The sequence below is a fragment of the Corvus hawaiiensis genome, chromosome 1 (assembly GCF_020740725.1).
Source record: "Corvus hawaiiensis isolate bCorHaw1 chromosome 1, bCorHaw1.pri.cur, whole genome shotgun sequence".
Lineage (NCBI taxonomy): Eukaryota > Metazoa > Chordata > Aves > Passeriformes > Corvidae > Corvus > Corvus hawaiiensis.
In genome coordinates, this window is record NC_063213.1 from 96,712,873 (window position 1) to 96,727,535 (window position 14,663).

The window sequence follows — 14,663 nt, forward strand, 5'->3', positions numbered from 1 at the left end:
TTCCCTAATTTCCTTCTGTTTTCCTTGGGTTTCCCCCCCCCTTTCCCCCCCTTCTTGTCCATTTTCCCCTTTCTCTAATTTCTCTCATTTTTCCTTCTTTTTTTTTCCTCCCCCCTTCCTTTCCCCACCTCCTTCCCTATTTCTCCTTTTCTCTAATTTCCCTCTATTTTTCTTCCCTTTCTTTTTCCCCTCCCCTTTCCCCCCTCTCATTTACCATTTTCCTTTTCTTTCTCTCATTTCCCCCTATTTTTTCCTACTTTTTTTTCTCACCCCCCCCTTCCAATTTCCCCTTTTCCCCCCCTTTAAATTCCCTCTATTTTTTTTCCTTCCTTTCCCCCCCTCTTCCCTTTCCTTCCCCCTCCGCTCTTGCCGAGCACCGAGGATCCCGCGGAAGGTCCCGCCTGTCCCGCGTCCCAATTTGGGGCCAAATCTGTCCCCGGGTGAGGGGGGAGGGGGGTCCCGAGGGGGAACACGGGGCCCCGTTCCACCGGGCACCGCATTTTGGGGCCATTCCAGCGGGTTTTTGGGGCGCTCTCATTTCCCCCCCCGAGCACAACGCGGGGGTCTCCGTGAACACCGGGGTTGGGGGGTCGGGGGGGGTGGCGGAACGGGGGTCGGGGGTCCCCCCCAATCTCGGCCCCTCGCTCCCGTCCTCCGCAGCCCCCCAAAGGAATGAGGTCACGTGAGGCGGGCGGGGCCTGGCGGCGGCTGGAGGTGGAAAAAAAATAAAAAAAAATTTAAAAAAATAAAAACGAGGGAAAAAAATTAAAAAAAAAAAAAAAAGGAGGAGGAAGGAGGGAAAAAAAAAAAAGCGGGAGGAAAAAAAAAAAAAGAGAGAGCGAGAGAGAGAAGGAAAAAAAAAAAAATAAAAAAAGGGCCGCGGCCGCAGCGCCGCCTGAGCCGAGCCGAGCCGAGCCGCGCCGAGCGGCGGGAGCGGAGGGGCGGCCGCGGGGCCGCCGCTGCCGCCGCCACCAGGTAGGGACGCGGCCCCGGTATCCCCCCCCCGCCCCGGGCCCCGCCGCGGGCCCCCCCCGCGCCCCGCCGGCCCAAAGATGGCCGATGGCCGCCGCCGCCCCCGCTTTGTGCCCCGCGCCCGCCCGCCCGCACCGGGACCCCCCCCGCGGCGGCCCCCGGGGAGCGGCTGCGGAGCCCTGACAGCGCCGGGGGGGCCCCGCACCGCCCTCTCCCCGCGGCCGGCGCGGCGGGGCCGCTGCGGGGCCGTGGTGGGGGGGGCGCGGCGGGACCCCCCCGGGGCGGGCGGAGGGGCCGGGCCGCGCTGACAGCCGGCCCCGAGTACAAAGGGGACGCCCCGGGGCCACCGGGGCTGCCCCACCCCCGGCCCCATCGCGGGAGCCGCCGGCGGGGCCACAGCCGGGCCGCCCCCCCCCGGGGTCACGCGTGTCCGTGGCCAGTCCGCGTCCGTGCCCTCCGTGTGTCCGTGCCCATCCCGTGTTGTCCCTGCTCCCCGTGGGTCAGTGTCCCCCCCGTGGGTCAGTGTCCCCCTCGTGTCCGTGTCCCCCGTGTGTCCGTGGCCACCCCGTGTCCACCCCCCCCGTGCCCGGTCCCTCCCCGGTCCCTCCGTGCCCCCCCTGCCCGTGTCCCCCCCGTGCCCGCCGGCTGTCACGCCCCGCGGACCCGTCCCGCCGCCGGGGCCGGGGCTGTGCGTGCGTGTCCTTGTCCCCACACGCTTTGTGGTCACGCGTGTCCAGCGGGGCTCCCTTCCCCATCCCGCCGCGGCCCCTCCGCAGCTCCGCTGCCGCGTCCCGCACCCCGGGAGCGGCGGGGGGGTCCCGGCGGGCGCTGCCGGAGTGGCGGGGCTGTTCCCTCGTGTTCCCGGCGCTCCGGGGCCCCTGAGCGCCGTGCGGGGCCGGGGCCGTGCCGGGGGAGCCATCCCGGGTCGTTTCCCGAGCCCGCGCTCGCCGTCGCAGCCGCCGCCGGGGGTCCCGCGGGGAGGGGGCCGAGTTAGCGGTGACTTTGAAACGTCCTTCCCCACCCGTGCCCGGGCCGGGGGGTTCAGGGAGCGGAGGGGCACCGTGCCGGGCCACCGCCCACGGAAACAAAAGAGCCCCAAAGTCGGGGCCCGGGGTGCGGGAGCCGCGGGCGGGACGGGGCGGCCCCGGGGGCTGCGGCGGGGCCGGGGCTCCGGGGGCTCCGGGGGCTCCGGGGGCTGCGGGGGCTCCGGGGCTTTGTTCCTCCCACCCCCGGCACAGGAGACCGCGGCTGTTATCGCCCGGTTTATCGGTTTATTAGAACCGGTTTGCGCCGGTGGCTCGGGCTCCCCCCTCCCGCCGAGCCCCGGGGCCGCCATTGGCGGCTGCGAGCACCGAAAGCAGCGCAATCCCCCCAAAACGCAGCCGTGAGTCCCGCGCCCCCGGTGCCCGGTGGAAATCCCGGTCCCGTGCGGGGGAGAGGGGACGGGCACAGGGCACCGTCCCCCCCCCAGCCGTGGGGAGGGGGCTGGCAGTGCCCCCCCATCACTGGGGGCTGGGGAGGGTTTGGGGGCACCACCCGGGAGTGCCCAGGGGCGAGAGCTGGGCTGGGAGGGGGTCCTGGGGTTCCCAAGCCCCCTCCCCCGGTGCCCCTGGCCCCCCTCAGCAAGGAGAGCTTTGGCTGCTGCCCCTCCAGCACAGGGGTGTCCCCGAGGTGCCCATCCCGGTGCTGTCCCCATCCCTGCAGCTCCTCCATCCCCATCCCAGTCGTGTCCCCATCCCTGTGGCACCTCCGTCCCAGTCCCCATGGTGCCCCTGCAGCATCGTCATCCTGGCCCCCGCGGTTCTCCCATCCCTGTGGCATCTCCATCCTAGTCCCAGTGACGTCCCATCCCTGTGGCACCTTGATCCCAGTCCCAACAGCGTCCCATCCCTGCAGCATCCCAGTGCCGGTGCTGTCCCAGCCCTGTGTGTGTCCCAGTGTGTCCCAGTGTGTCCCCGTGGCTCCGTGCGGTGCCACCGCCGCTGCCCCGGCCCTGCCGCCGTGCCCACGCTCATTTCCATGATGCCAAGGTTCCCTGTCCCCTGGCCTCGGGTGGCTGTGACAATATCCTGGCTGCTCGCCAAGTGTCGGGGTTGCCATGGAAACAATAAAACTGCAGCGATTTCAGGCTCCGGCTCCCACTGGAAACGTGGAAGCACCGGAGCGGGAAGGAGGCGATTCCCCAAATCCTCACCCCGCTCCTGCCGTGCCCACCTGGCTTTGCCGGGTGCTCCTGGCCGGGGGGAGGTGGCCAGCACCAGGCTTGGGATTTTCTGTCGAAAAAAGTATGGAATTTTGGCTGGAGATGCCTTTTCCATGGAAACAACCCAAAATACACTTCTTTTTGTGTGTGTGTGTGTGCGCGCACAGCCACAGGTGGGGATTTCCTGACAGGGGGGATTTGTCCCCACCCAGACGTGTCCAAGGTGTTGGGGACCCACTTGGGGTGACGCAGAGGGGGCTGGGTGGCTTCTGGAGTTGGAGGTGGCACGGAAGGCAGGTGGGTGCTGCGTGCGCACCCCCAGGGCTGGCAGGGCGCAGGGCTGAGGGTGCCCCCGTGGGTGACAGGTGACAGTCCCCACCCTGTCCCCTAAAGCGGCTCCTGCAGGCCCCATCCGTGCATCTTTAAGGGGGGCTTTTCCCACAGGGAGGATCCGCCCTGGGGCTGCTCCAAGATGCACAGGACCACCCGGATAAAGATCACGGAGCTGAACCCCCACCTGATGTGCGCCCTGTGCGGCGGCTACTTCATCGACGCCACCACCATCGTGGAGTGTCTGCACTCCTGTGAGTGTCCTGCGTGTCCCCAAGGGTCCCCATGGGTGCCCCAAAACCCCACACTGACCCCTCCCGCAGTGCCCATCACCCTGTGCCAGGCGGTGCTGCCCCGTGGAGCTGTGGGAGGGATGGATGGGGCTGCGCTGGGCAGGGATCCCATCCCCAACCCATTGTGGGGGGTCCCCAAGCCGGTGTGGGGGTCCCCGGGGTCCAGGCTGGTGCAGAGGCTCTGTCCCCTCGTCCCCCTGCTCACAGAGGGTCCCTGTGTGCCCACAGTCTGCAAAACCTGCATCGTCCGCTACCTGGAGACCAACAAGTACTGCCCCATGTGCGACGTGCAGGTGCACAAAACCCGGCCCCTGCTCAGCATCAGGTGAGCCCGGGGGGCTCGGGGGGCTCGGGGGGCTCGGGGGTCCCCTCACGCCCTGTCCCTGCTCTGGGGGACGGCCCCAAGCACCTGGAGCAGGGAGACCCTGGGGCTCCGCTGTCAGCCCGGGAGCAGCTCCATCCCGGTCCCTGTGGTGTCCCCATCCCTATGGCAGCTCCATCCCGGTCCCTGTGGTGTCCCCATCCCTATGGCAGCTCCATCCCGGTCCCAGTGGTGTCCCCATTCCTGCAACATCCCGGTCCCAGTGGTGTCCCCATCCCTATGGTAGCTCCATCCCAGTCCCGCCGGTGTCCCAGTCCTGCATCACCAGCATGGGACCTCTGTTCCCAACCCTAAATCCCGCAGCAGAGGGGGTTTGAGGAGCGCTCCGGGTGGGAAGGGAGTAGGGACGGTGGGAAATGCCACCATGGGGGGAACAGCACTTGGGGACATCTCTGTGGCAGCAGGAAGAGGCTGGGACAGGTGCCCTGTGTCCATCCCTGAATGTCCTGGATTCCATCCATCCACCCATGGATCCATCCACCCATCCATCCATCCATCCATCCATCCATCCCTCCATCCATCCATCCCTCCCTCCCTCCATCCATCCATCCCTCCCTCCCTCCCTCCAACCATCCATCCCTCCATCCATCCCTCCATCCATCCATCCATCCATCCATCCATCCCTCCCTCCATCCATCCATCCATCCATCCCTCCCTCCATCCCTCCCTCCATCCATCCATCCGTCCATCCATCCATCCATCCCTCCATCCATGGATCCATCCATCCATCCATCCATCCATCCGTCCCTCCCTCCCTCCCTCCATCCATCCATCCATCCATCCATCCATCCCTCCATGGATCCCTCCATCCCTCGGGGTGGCACTGCCAGCTGCCCACGGGTGCCACGCTGCCCGTGCGTGGTTCCAGCTCCATTTTCCTCCGGGAAAATCCATTCCCAGCTGTGGAATTGGCTCTGCAGGCGGTTGCCATGGAAACCACGGCCGGCTGTGATCCGTGCCCGGCGCTTTTCCATCCCGGGCTTTATTTTTATCCTTTTCCTTGTCAATCCGTTTCTGTAGTAACACTTTTTCCGCCTTTTTTCCCCCTTTTTTTCCCATTTCTTCTGGCGCACTATGAAATATTTACGCTCCGGCTCCCACGGCTCCTCGGGGATCTCCTGCGGGGCCGGAGCCGCCGGCGCGGCTGAGCCGCTGGCCCCAAGCTCCGGGAAGGGGTGGTGGTACCTCCGGGTGGTCCCAACGTGGGGAAAAATGGGGGAAAAACTGGGAAAAATTGGGAAAAAAGATGGGAGATGTGGCCCAGGTGAGCGTGCCCCGAGCCAGGTGGAAAATCCCTGCGCCTTTGCTTCCCAAATGCTTCCAAAACTCCCGGGTTTGGACCGAGTGCCTCCCCCGGCGTCCCCCAGTGTCCCCCAGTGTCCCCCAGTGCCACCAGGCAGGGCTGGGAATTCAGCAGGGAATTCCCTCAGTTTGTTATAAATCACGAAGCGAATTCGTTATAAATATTTTTGATAGCTATGGATGTATATAAATAAATATATAAAACGCACAAAAGATGTAAAATATATAAATATATCAAAAATCTGAAGAGAAAAATATCTAGAAATAAATATAAATATAAATATAAATATATAAAAAATAAATAAAAATAAAAATAAAAATATAAAAGATATAAATATGTAAATAAAAATAAATACATAAAAATATAAATATATATAATTTTTCTATATTTATTTGTATTTTATATATATAAAAATGTATAAGTACATTATATAAATATAAATATATAAAACATATAAATGCATAAAAATATATATGAAAACATATGTAAATATATAAACATATAAATATATTATATATAAAAATATATAAATACATTATATAAATATAAATATATTAAATATATAAATATATAAAAATATTATATATAGAAACATAAATATTATAAATATAAATATAAATAAATGTAATTATAGATAAATATATAACTATAAAGAGATATAAATAGATATAAATAGATATAAAAATATTTGTTATAAATAAAATCCCAGCAGGGCCTCCCGAGCCGGAGGAATTCGGGATGAAATGCGCGCCTGGCCTAAAAATAACCCGGGATTCAGGCATTTGTTTTCCTTTTCCATATAAAACGGAAAAAATTCCAGCTTTAATTGGATTTTCACTAGGCCCCTTTGCTCCTGGGTTGGGGATGTGAAATTCCGGATTCCCTGGGAAAACCCTGGCTGTGGATGGTGCTGGAGCTTCCCTGGTTCCTTGATCCTGCTTCGGGATATTCACATTTTAGGGAATCCAATTCCCATCCAAGAGCCTGCCCTGGTTCCCACAGAAGGAATCAAAACCCCAAAATTTTCATCCCAAAAATAAACCGGGATTCGAACTAAAACCTGCGGAGACTTTGCTGATCCAGGATTTGGTTTTTGTTTAAATTCCTGGGGTGGTTTATTTGGGAATTGGTTTGGCTGCTGGAAGGGATCCTGGCCCCAAATCCCACTGCCGCCGTTCCCAACAATTTACAAGGATTTCTGGGATGGTTTCGTTCCTTTTTCCGGGGTTAACCCTTCGTGGGGTGTGGAGTCGCTGTGTGGGATGGGGTTTGGGATGGAGAATTGGGGATTTGGGGTCTGGGGGATTTGGGATGGGGGATTGAGGATTTGGGGTTTGGGGGATTTGGGATGGGGGACTGGGGGGTTTGCCATGGGAATTTGGGGTTTGGGATTGGGAATTGGGGATTTGGGGTTTTGGGATGGGGAACTGGGGATTTGGGATTGGGAATTGGGGATTTGAGGTTTTGGGGTGGGGAACTGGGGATTTGGGATTGGGAATTGGGGATTTGGGGGTTGGGGGATTTGGGATGGGGAATTGGGGATTTGGGGTTTTGGGACAGGGAATTGGGGAATTGGGGATTTGGGGATTTGGGATGGGGAACTGGGGATTTGGGATCGGGAATTGAGGATTTGGGGTTCGGGGGATTTGGGATGGGGATTTGAGGGATTTGAAGCTTTGGGATGAGGAACTGGAGCTTTGGGATGGGGATTTTCCAGAAGGGAGATGGGGGAAGCAGGGTTTCGTGGTGCAGGGAACAAACCGCTCCCAAATCCCGCTGATTTCTCCCTTTTTTCCTCTTTTTCCCCATTCCAGGTCGGACAAAACCCTCCAGGACATTGTGTACAAGCTGGTGCCGGGGCTTTTCAAAGGTGCAGCTGATGGATGGGGAGAATTCGGGAGTTTTGGGGTGTTTTTAACTCGCTCCCACCCCCCTGAAACCTTTTCCCTGGATTTCCCATTCCCACGGGGACAGGAGGACACACGGACACGGTGCCCATCCCGTGCTTTGGGAAAAACCGGGAGCAGGAGCCGTGGATTTGCTCCCTGAGCTCCTCGGGACGGGGGAAAAGTGCGGGATTTGAGGTGTGGGAAGAGCTGAGCCACCAAAAAAACCTCTGGATTGGCCGCCGCTCCGGGATTTATAGAACTGGTCCTGCTGGAGCTCCCACGGGAATTCCCTGGGCATTCCGGGGTGTCCCCCGTCCCCCCTTTGGGGTGTCCCCCTGTGCCGTCACCTCCCCCGGCTGTGACACTGTCCCCCCTCACGTCCCTGTCGCTGTCCCCGCAGATGAGATGAAGAGACGGCGCGACTTCTACGCCGCGTACCCGGTGGCCGAGGGTGAGTGTCACAGTGTCACTGTCAGTGTCACAGAGTCACAACGTCACTGTCAGTGTCACAGGGTCAGTGTCACAGGGTCAGTGTCACAGGGTCACTGTCAGTGTCACAGGGTCACAGTGTCACAGGGTGAATGTCACAGTGTCACTGTCAGTGTCACAGTGTCAGTGTCACAGGGTCAGTGTCACAATGTCACAGGGTCAGTGTCACAGGGTCACAGTGTCAGTGTCACAGGGTCAGTGTCACAGGGTCACTGTCAGTGTCACAGAGTCACAACGTCACTGTCAGTGTCACAGTGTCAGTGTCACAGGGTCAGTGTCACAGGGTCACTGTCAGTGTCACAGGGTCACAGTGTCACAGGGTGAGTGTCACAGTGTCACTGTCAGTGTCACAGTGTCAGTGTCACAGGGTCAGTGTCACAGGGTCAGTGTCACAATGTCACAGGGTCAGTGTCACAGGGTCACTGTCAGTGTCACAGGGTCACAGTGTCACAGGGTCACAGTGTCACAGGGTGAGTGTCACAGTGTCACTGTCAGTGTCACAGAGTCACAATGTCACTGTCAGTGTCACAGGGTCAGTGTCACAGGGTCACAGTGTCACAGGGTGAGTGTCACAGTGTCACTGTCAGTGTCACAGGGTCAGTGTCACAGGGTCAGTGTCACAATGTCACAGGGTCAGTGTCACAGGGTCACTGTCAGTGTCACAGGGTCACAATGTCACTGTCAGTGTCACAGTGTCAGTGTCACAGTGTCACAGTGTCACAATGTCACAGGGTTGGTGTCACAGGGTCAGTGTCACAATGTCACAGTGTCAGTGTCACAATGTCACAGTGTCACTGTCAGTGTCACAGGGTCAATGTCACAGTGTCACCGTCAGTGTCACAGGGTCAGTGTCACAATGTCCTGTCAGTGTCACAGGGTCAGTGTCACAGGGTCACAGGGTCAGTGTCACTGTCAGTGTCACAGTGTCAGTGTCACAGGGTCAGTGTCACAGTGTCAGTGTCACAATGTCACAGGGTCACTGTCAGTGTCACAGGGTCAGTGTCACAGTGTCACCGTCAGTGTCACAGTGTCAGTGTCACAATGTCATTGTCAGTGTCACAGGGTCACAATGTCACAGGGTCAGTGTCACAGGGTCAGTTTCACAAGGTCACAGTGTCACAGTGTCAGCGTTACAATGTCACTGTCAGTGTCACCGGGTCAGTGTCACAATGTCACAGGGTGACTGTCACAGGGTCAGTGTCAGTGTCAGTGTCACCGGGTCAGTGTCACAATGTCACAGGGTCAGTGTCACAATGTCACTGTCAGTGTCACAGGGTCAGTGTCAGTGTCACAATGTCACAGGGTCAGTGTCAGTGTCACCGTGTCAGTGTTACAGTGTCACCATGTCACAGTGGCACGGTCAATGTCACAGTGTCACCATGTCAGTGTCAGTGTCACAAGGTCACAGTGTCACAATGTCACAGTATCACAGTGTCACTGTGTCAATGCCAGTGTCACAGTGTCAGAATCACAATGTCCCAATGTCCCGGTGTCCCAGTGTCAGTGTCACCCTGTCGCAGTGCCACAGGGTCAGTGTCACAGTGTCATAGTGTCACCGTGTCACAGTGTCACTGTCACAGTGTCACAATATCATTGTCACAGTGTCTGTCCCAGTGTCCCAGTGTCAGTGTCACAGTGTCAGTGTCACAGTGTCACCATGTCACAGTGTCACAATGTCATTGTCCCAGTGTCACTGTCCCAGTGTCCCAGTGTCAGTGTCCCAGGGTCAGTGTCACCGTGTCACCGTGTCGCAGTGTCACTGTCCCAGTGTCCCAGTGTCAGTGTCACAGTGTCACTGTCCCAGTGTCCCAGTGTCAGTGTCCCAGGGTCAGTGTCACCGTGTCACCGCGTCACAGTGTCACTGTCCCAGTGTCCCAGTGTCATTGTCACTGTCCCGGTGTCCCAGTGTCAGTGTCACAATGTCCCAGCACCACACCCCAGGTCCCCTCCCTGGCTGTCCCACCCTGGCCCATCCTGTCCCTCTCTCCCGCAGTTCCGAACGGCTCCGGGGAGGAGCGCGGGGAGGTGTTGGAGCAGGAGCAGGAGCAGGAGCAGGAGCAGGAGCAGGAGCAGGGGCCACTGCCGGACGAGGGGATCGTCAGCCTGTCCATCGAGTTCCACCCGGGCTCCAGGTACCGCTCCGGGGAGCCCCAAGCCTCTCCCGGCTCTGGGGTCGGGAAGGAATTCCTGCTCTTTTCCCAATCTGAGATCCTGGAATGCTGGAATGGTGTGGGTTGGAGGGGACCTTAAAGGTGTCACCTCATCCCACCTTCCCTGCGAGGCAGTGGCAGCTGAGAGCCCCTGCCAGGGGTGCTGGAGGGGACAGAGGAGCACCCAAATCCCTGGCCCCATCCTGAATCCCGGCCCTGTGCTCCCTGATCCCAGTGTGATCCCTGATCCAGCCCAGCAGAGTGATCCCTGATGCCAGTGTGATCCCTGATACCTGACCCCAGTGTGATCCCTGATCCATCCCAGCAGGCTGATCCCTGATCTCAGTGTAATCCCTGATCCCAGTGTGATCCCTGATCCATCCCAGCAGTGTGATCCCTGATCCCTGATCCCAGCCCTGTGCTCCCTGATCCCAGTGTGATCCCTGATCCATCCCAGCAGTGTGATCCCTGATCCATCCCAGCAGTGTGATCCCTGATCCCAGCCCTGTGCTCCGTTATCCCAGTGTGATCCCTGATCCATCCCAGCAGAGTGATCCCTGATCCCTGATCCCAGTGTGATCCCTGATCCCTGATCCCAGTGTGATCCCTGATCCATCCCAGCAGAGTGATCCCTGATCCCAGCCCTGTGCTCCCTGATCCCAGTGTGATCCCTGATCCATCCCAGCAGAGTGATCCCTGATCCCAGCCCTGTGCTCCCTGATCCCAGTGTGATCCCTGATCCAGCCCAGCAGAGTGATCCCTGATCCCAGTGTGATCCCTGATCCATCCCAATGTGATCCCTGATCCAGCCCAGCAGGGTGATCCCTGATCCCTGATCTCAGTGTGATCCCTGATCCCAGTGTGATCCCTGATCCAGCCCAGCAGGGTGATCCCTGATACCTGACCCCAGTGTGATCCCTGATCCAGCCCAGCAGAGTGATCCCTGATGCCAGTGTGATCCCTGATCCCTGACCCCAGTGTGATCCCTGATCCCAGTGTGATCCCTGATCCATCCCAGTGTGATCCCTGATCCATCCCAGCAGTGTGATCCCTGATCCCTGATGCCAGCCCTGTGATCCCTGATCTCAGTGTGATCCCTGATCCCTGACCCCAGTGTGATCCCTGATCCATCCCAGCAGTGTGATCCCTGATCCCAGTGTGATCCCTGATCCAGCCCAGCAGAGTGATCCCTGATCCCTGATTCCAGTGTGATCCCCGATCCCAGTGTGCTCCCTGATCCCAGTGTGAACCCTGATCCATCCCAGCAGAGTGATCCGTGTGTCCCTGCTGCTGGTGGTGTCCTCAGGGATGTCCCTGACACCTGGAGCAGCATTCCAGAGGGATCCAGCGGCTGCAGAGCCCTGGGAATGCCCATGGATGTGCCGGGGGTGCAGCCCTGGGTGTCCCCTCTCTGCAGCCCCTCCAGGGACGGCCCTACCAGGGCTTTTTTCCCCTTTTCCACCTTTTCCTTCCACACATTCCCTGTCCTGTGTTCTGCCCTCAGGGAGGACCAGAAAGGCCCTGTGGAGAACGGGGACCTGGACAGGGACAAGGTGAGCGCCGTGGTGGCACCGTGGTGGCACCGTGGTGGCACGGAGCCCTCAGTCCCCAGCTGCCACGGGGGATCCTGGGGCATCGGGGGAACAAGGGGACACCCCAAATCCCGGGACACCCCAAACCCCGGGACACCCCAAACCCTGCTCGGGGAGGTGGGATCTGCCTCAGGGAGGTCCTGGGGCATGGAGGGCACAGGGGGACACCCCAAATTCCTGCTCAGCGGGGTGGGAGATGCCTCGGGGGGCGTGGGGGGCACAGGGGGACACCCCAAACCCCGGGACACCCCAAACCCCGGGACACCCCAAACCCGGGACACCCCAAACCCCGCTCGGGGAGGTGAGAACTGCCTCGGGGGCTGCTGGGGGGCACGGGGGGACACCCCAAACCCGGGACACCCCAAACGCCACTCATGGAGGTCGGAGCTGCCTCGGGTGATGTGGGGGGCACAGGGGGACACCCCAAACCCGGGATACCCCAAACCCGGGACATCCCAAACGCCATTCAGGGAGGTCGGAGCTGCCTCGGGGGGTTCTGGGGGGCACGGGGGGACACCCCAAACCCGGGACACCCCAAACCCCGCTGGCGGTGGGAGCTGCCCCAGCCCGGTCTCTGCTCCCCCAGAGCCCCGGGCTGCGGTTCCTGCGCTGCCCCGCGGCCATGACCGTGATGCACCTGGCCAAGTTCCTGCGCAACAAGATGGATGTGCCCAGCAAGTACAAGGTCAGGGATGCCCGGGAATGCCCGGGAATGCTCAGGGGGCACCTTGGGGTGCCCGGTGCTGTCACTGCCCGCGTTTGCCGTGCTCTGCTCAGCTCGCAGGGGCCGTTTTGCCCATCCCGTGTTGCACCCCCGCCGTGCTCTGCTGCTCCCGATTATCCCAGCCCTGCCTCTCCCGAATATCCCAGCTCTGCCTCTCCCGAATATCCCTGCTCTGCCTCTCCCGAATATCCCTGCTCTGCCGTCCGTTCCCTGGGGCAGGATTCTTCCTTTTGCCGTGCTGGGATCCATCCTTTTCCTGGGGCAGGATCCATCATTTCCCTGGATCAGTATCCATCCTTTCCCTGGGTCTGTCTCCACCCTTTTCCCATGGCGGGATCCCTCCTTCCTCTCCTCCAGGATCCATCCTTTTCCCGATGCAGTATCCATCTCTTCACTGGGGCGGTCTCCATCCTTTTCCCATGTCAGGATCCCTCCTTTCCCTGGATCAGTCTCCATCCTTTCCCTGGCTCTGTCTCCATCCTTTCCCTGTGATAGAACCCATCCTTTCCCTGGATCAGTCTCCATCCTTTCCCTGGGTCAGTCTCCATCCTTTCCCTGGTTCTGTCTCCACCCTTTCCCTGGAGCAGGATCCATTCTTTTCCCGTGGCATTATCCATCCTTTCCCTGGCTCTGTCTCCATCCTTTCCCTGTGATAGAACCCATCATTTCCCTGGATCAGTCTCCATCCTTTCCCTGGGTCAGTCTCCATCCTTTCCCTGGTTCTGCCTCCACCCTTTCCCTGGGTCTGGATCCACCCCTTCCCTGGAGCAGGATCCATTCTTTCCCTGGAGCAGGATCCATTCTTTTCCCGTGGCATTATCCATCCTTTCCCTGGGTCTGGATCCACCCCTTCCCTGGAGCAGGATCCATTCTTTCCCTGGAGCAGGATCCATCCTTTTCCCGTGGCATTATCCATCCTTTCCCTGGCTCTGTCTCCATCCTTTCCCTGTGGCTGAATCCACCCTTTCCCTGGAGCAGGATCCATCCTTTTCCCATGGCACTATCCATCCTTTTCCTGGGTCTGTCTCCACCCTTTTCCCATGGCCGGCTCCCTCCTTTCCCTGCTCCAGGTGGAGGTGCTGTACGAGGACGAGCCCCTGAAGGAATATTACACCCTGATGGACATCGCCTACATCTACCCCTGGAGGAGGGTGAGGGAGAGGGAAATGGAGAAAACCGGGAATATCTGTCCTGGGAAAACCGGGAACATCTGTCCTGGGGGAAAAAAACTGGGAAAATCTGTCCTGGGGGAAAAAAACTGGGAAAATCTGAAACTGGGAAAATCTGTCCTGGGGGAGCCTTTCAGACAAGAAATCCCGGGCGGATTTTCCTGCCAGGGGCGTTTTGCTCCGGGTGGGAATTTTGGGTTTCCCGGGAGGATTTTCCTGCCAAGGGGAGGTGGGGGGGGGGGGCTTTGCTCCGCGTGGGATTTTCGGGTGTCCCCGGGACGGGTGGCGGTGCCCCCGCGGTGTCGCCGCGCGGTGCCAGCCGTGCCCTGTGTCCCCAGAGCGGTCCCCTGGCACTCAAGTACCGCGTCCAGCCCGCCTGCAAGCGCCTCAAGCTGTGCCCGGCGGTGCCCTCCGAGGGCACCAACACGAGCGGCGCGTCCGAGTGCGAGTCCGGCAGCGACAAAGCGCAGAGCCCCGGGCTGGCCGTGCCCGCCGCCGCCGTGCCCAGCCCGGCCCTGCCCAGCCCCGCCGCCCCCGGGCACGGCTCGCCCGGCCCCGCACTCAACGGCTCGGCCTCGAACTGTCACCCGCTGCCACCCCGGCCGGGGCCGCAAAGCGACTCTGAACGGCAGCGCCGGCTCGGCCCTGACCTAAAAACCTCCGGGGATTCCCAAAAGAAACCCTCCAGGGACCGCTCGAATCCCTCCAGGCACTCCTGAAATCCCTCCAGGGATTCCTGAAAATCCTCGAGAGAGACCGCTACAATCCCTCCAGGGACTCCTGAAATCCCTCCAGGGATTCCTAAAAACTCTCCGGGGGTTCCTGGAAATCCTCGAGAGACTGCTACAATCCCTCCAGGGACTCCTGAAAACTCTCCAGGGACTTCTAAAAACCCTCCAGGAACTGCAAAAAACTCTCCAGGGAGTCCTAAAACCGCTCCAGGGACTCCTAAAAGACCCTTCAGGGATTCCTGAAACCCTCTAGGGATTGCCAAAATCCCTCCAGGGACTCCCAAAACCCCTCGAGGGATTCCTAAAACCGCTGCGGAGATTCCTAAAACCGCTCCAGGAATTCCTAAAACCCCTCCAGGAATTCCTAAAGCCGCTCCCCGGGCTGGGATTTCTCTGGAGATGTTCCCTGCAGACCTCTATAAATATCTATCTGTAC

The 14,663-nt window shown here is 59.3% G+C and overlaps 1 protein-coding gene across 1 annotated transcript; it reads left to right on the forward strand.

The window, feature by feature from the left end:
* Window positions 1–935: 935 nt before the first annotated feature.
* On the forward strand, window positions 936–14,320 carry PCGF2 (polycomb group ring finger 2). Its single transcript, XM_048318352.1, has 10 exons — window positions 936–975; window positions 3,620–3,759; window positions 4,027–4,123; window positions 7,298–7,353; window positions 7,773–7,823; window positions 9,855–9,993; window positions 11,516–11,564; window positions 12,190–12,288; window positions 13,398–13,478; window positions 13,835–14,320. Exons 2-10 carry the CDS (start codon window positions 3,648–3,650, stop codon window positions 14,213–14,215), a joined length of 1,065 nt encoding a protein of 354 aa, XP_048174309.1. The 5' UTR covers window positions 936–975; window positions 3,620–3,647; the 3' UTR covers window positions 14,216–14,320.
* Window positions 14,321–14,663: the final 343 nt, after the last annotated feature.

Excerpts from the sequence above, each read along its gene's own strand:
- PCGF2 (XM_048318352.1), top strand. The coding sequence starts at position 3,648 with ATGCACAGGACCACCCGGATAAAGATCACGGAGCTGAACCCCCACCTG. Across the intron at positions 3,760-4,026 it reads CGTGGAGTGTCTGCACTCCT|TCTGCAAAACCTGCATCGTC; the intron begins GTGAGTGTCCTG and ends GTGTGCCCACAG. Across the intron at positions 7,354-7,772 it reads GGTGCCGGGGCTTTTCAAAG|ATGAGATGAAGAGACGGCGC; the intron begins GTGCAGCTGATG and ends CTGTCCCCGCAG.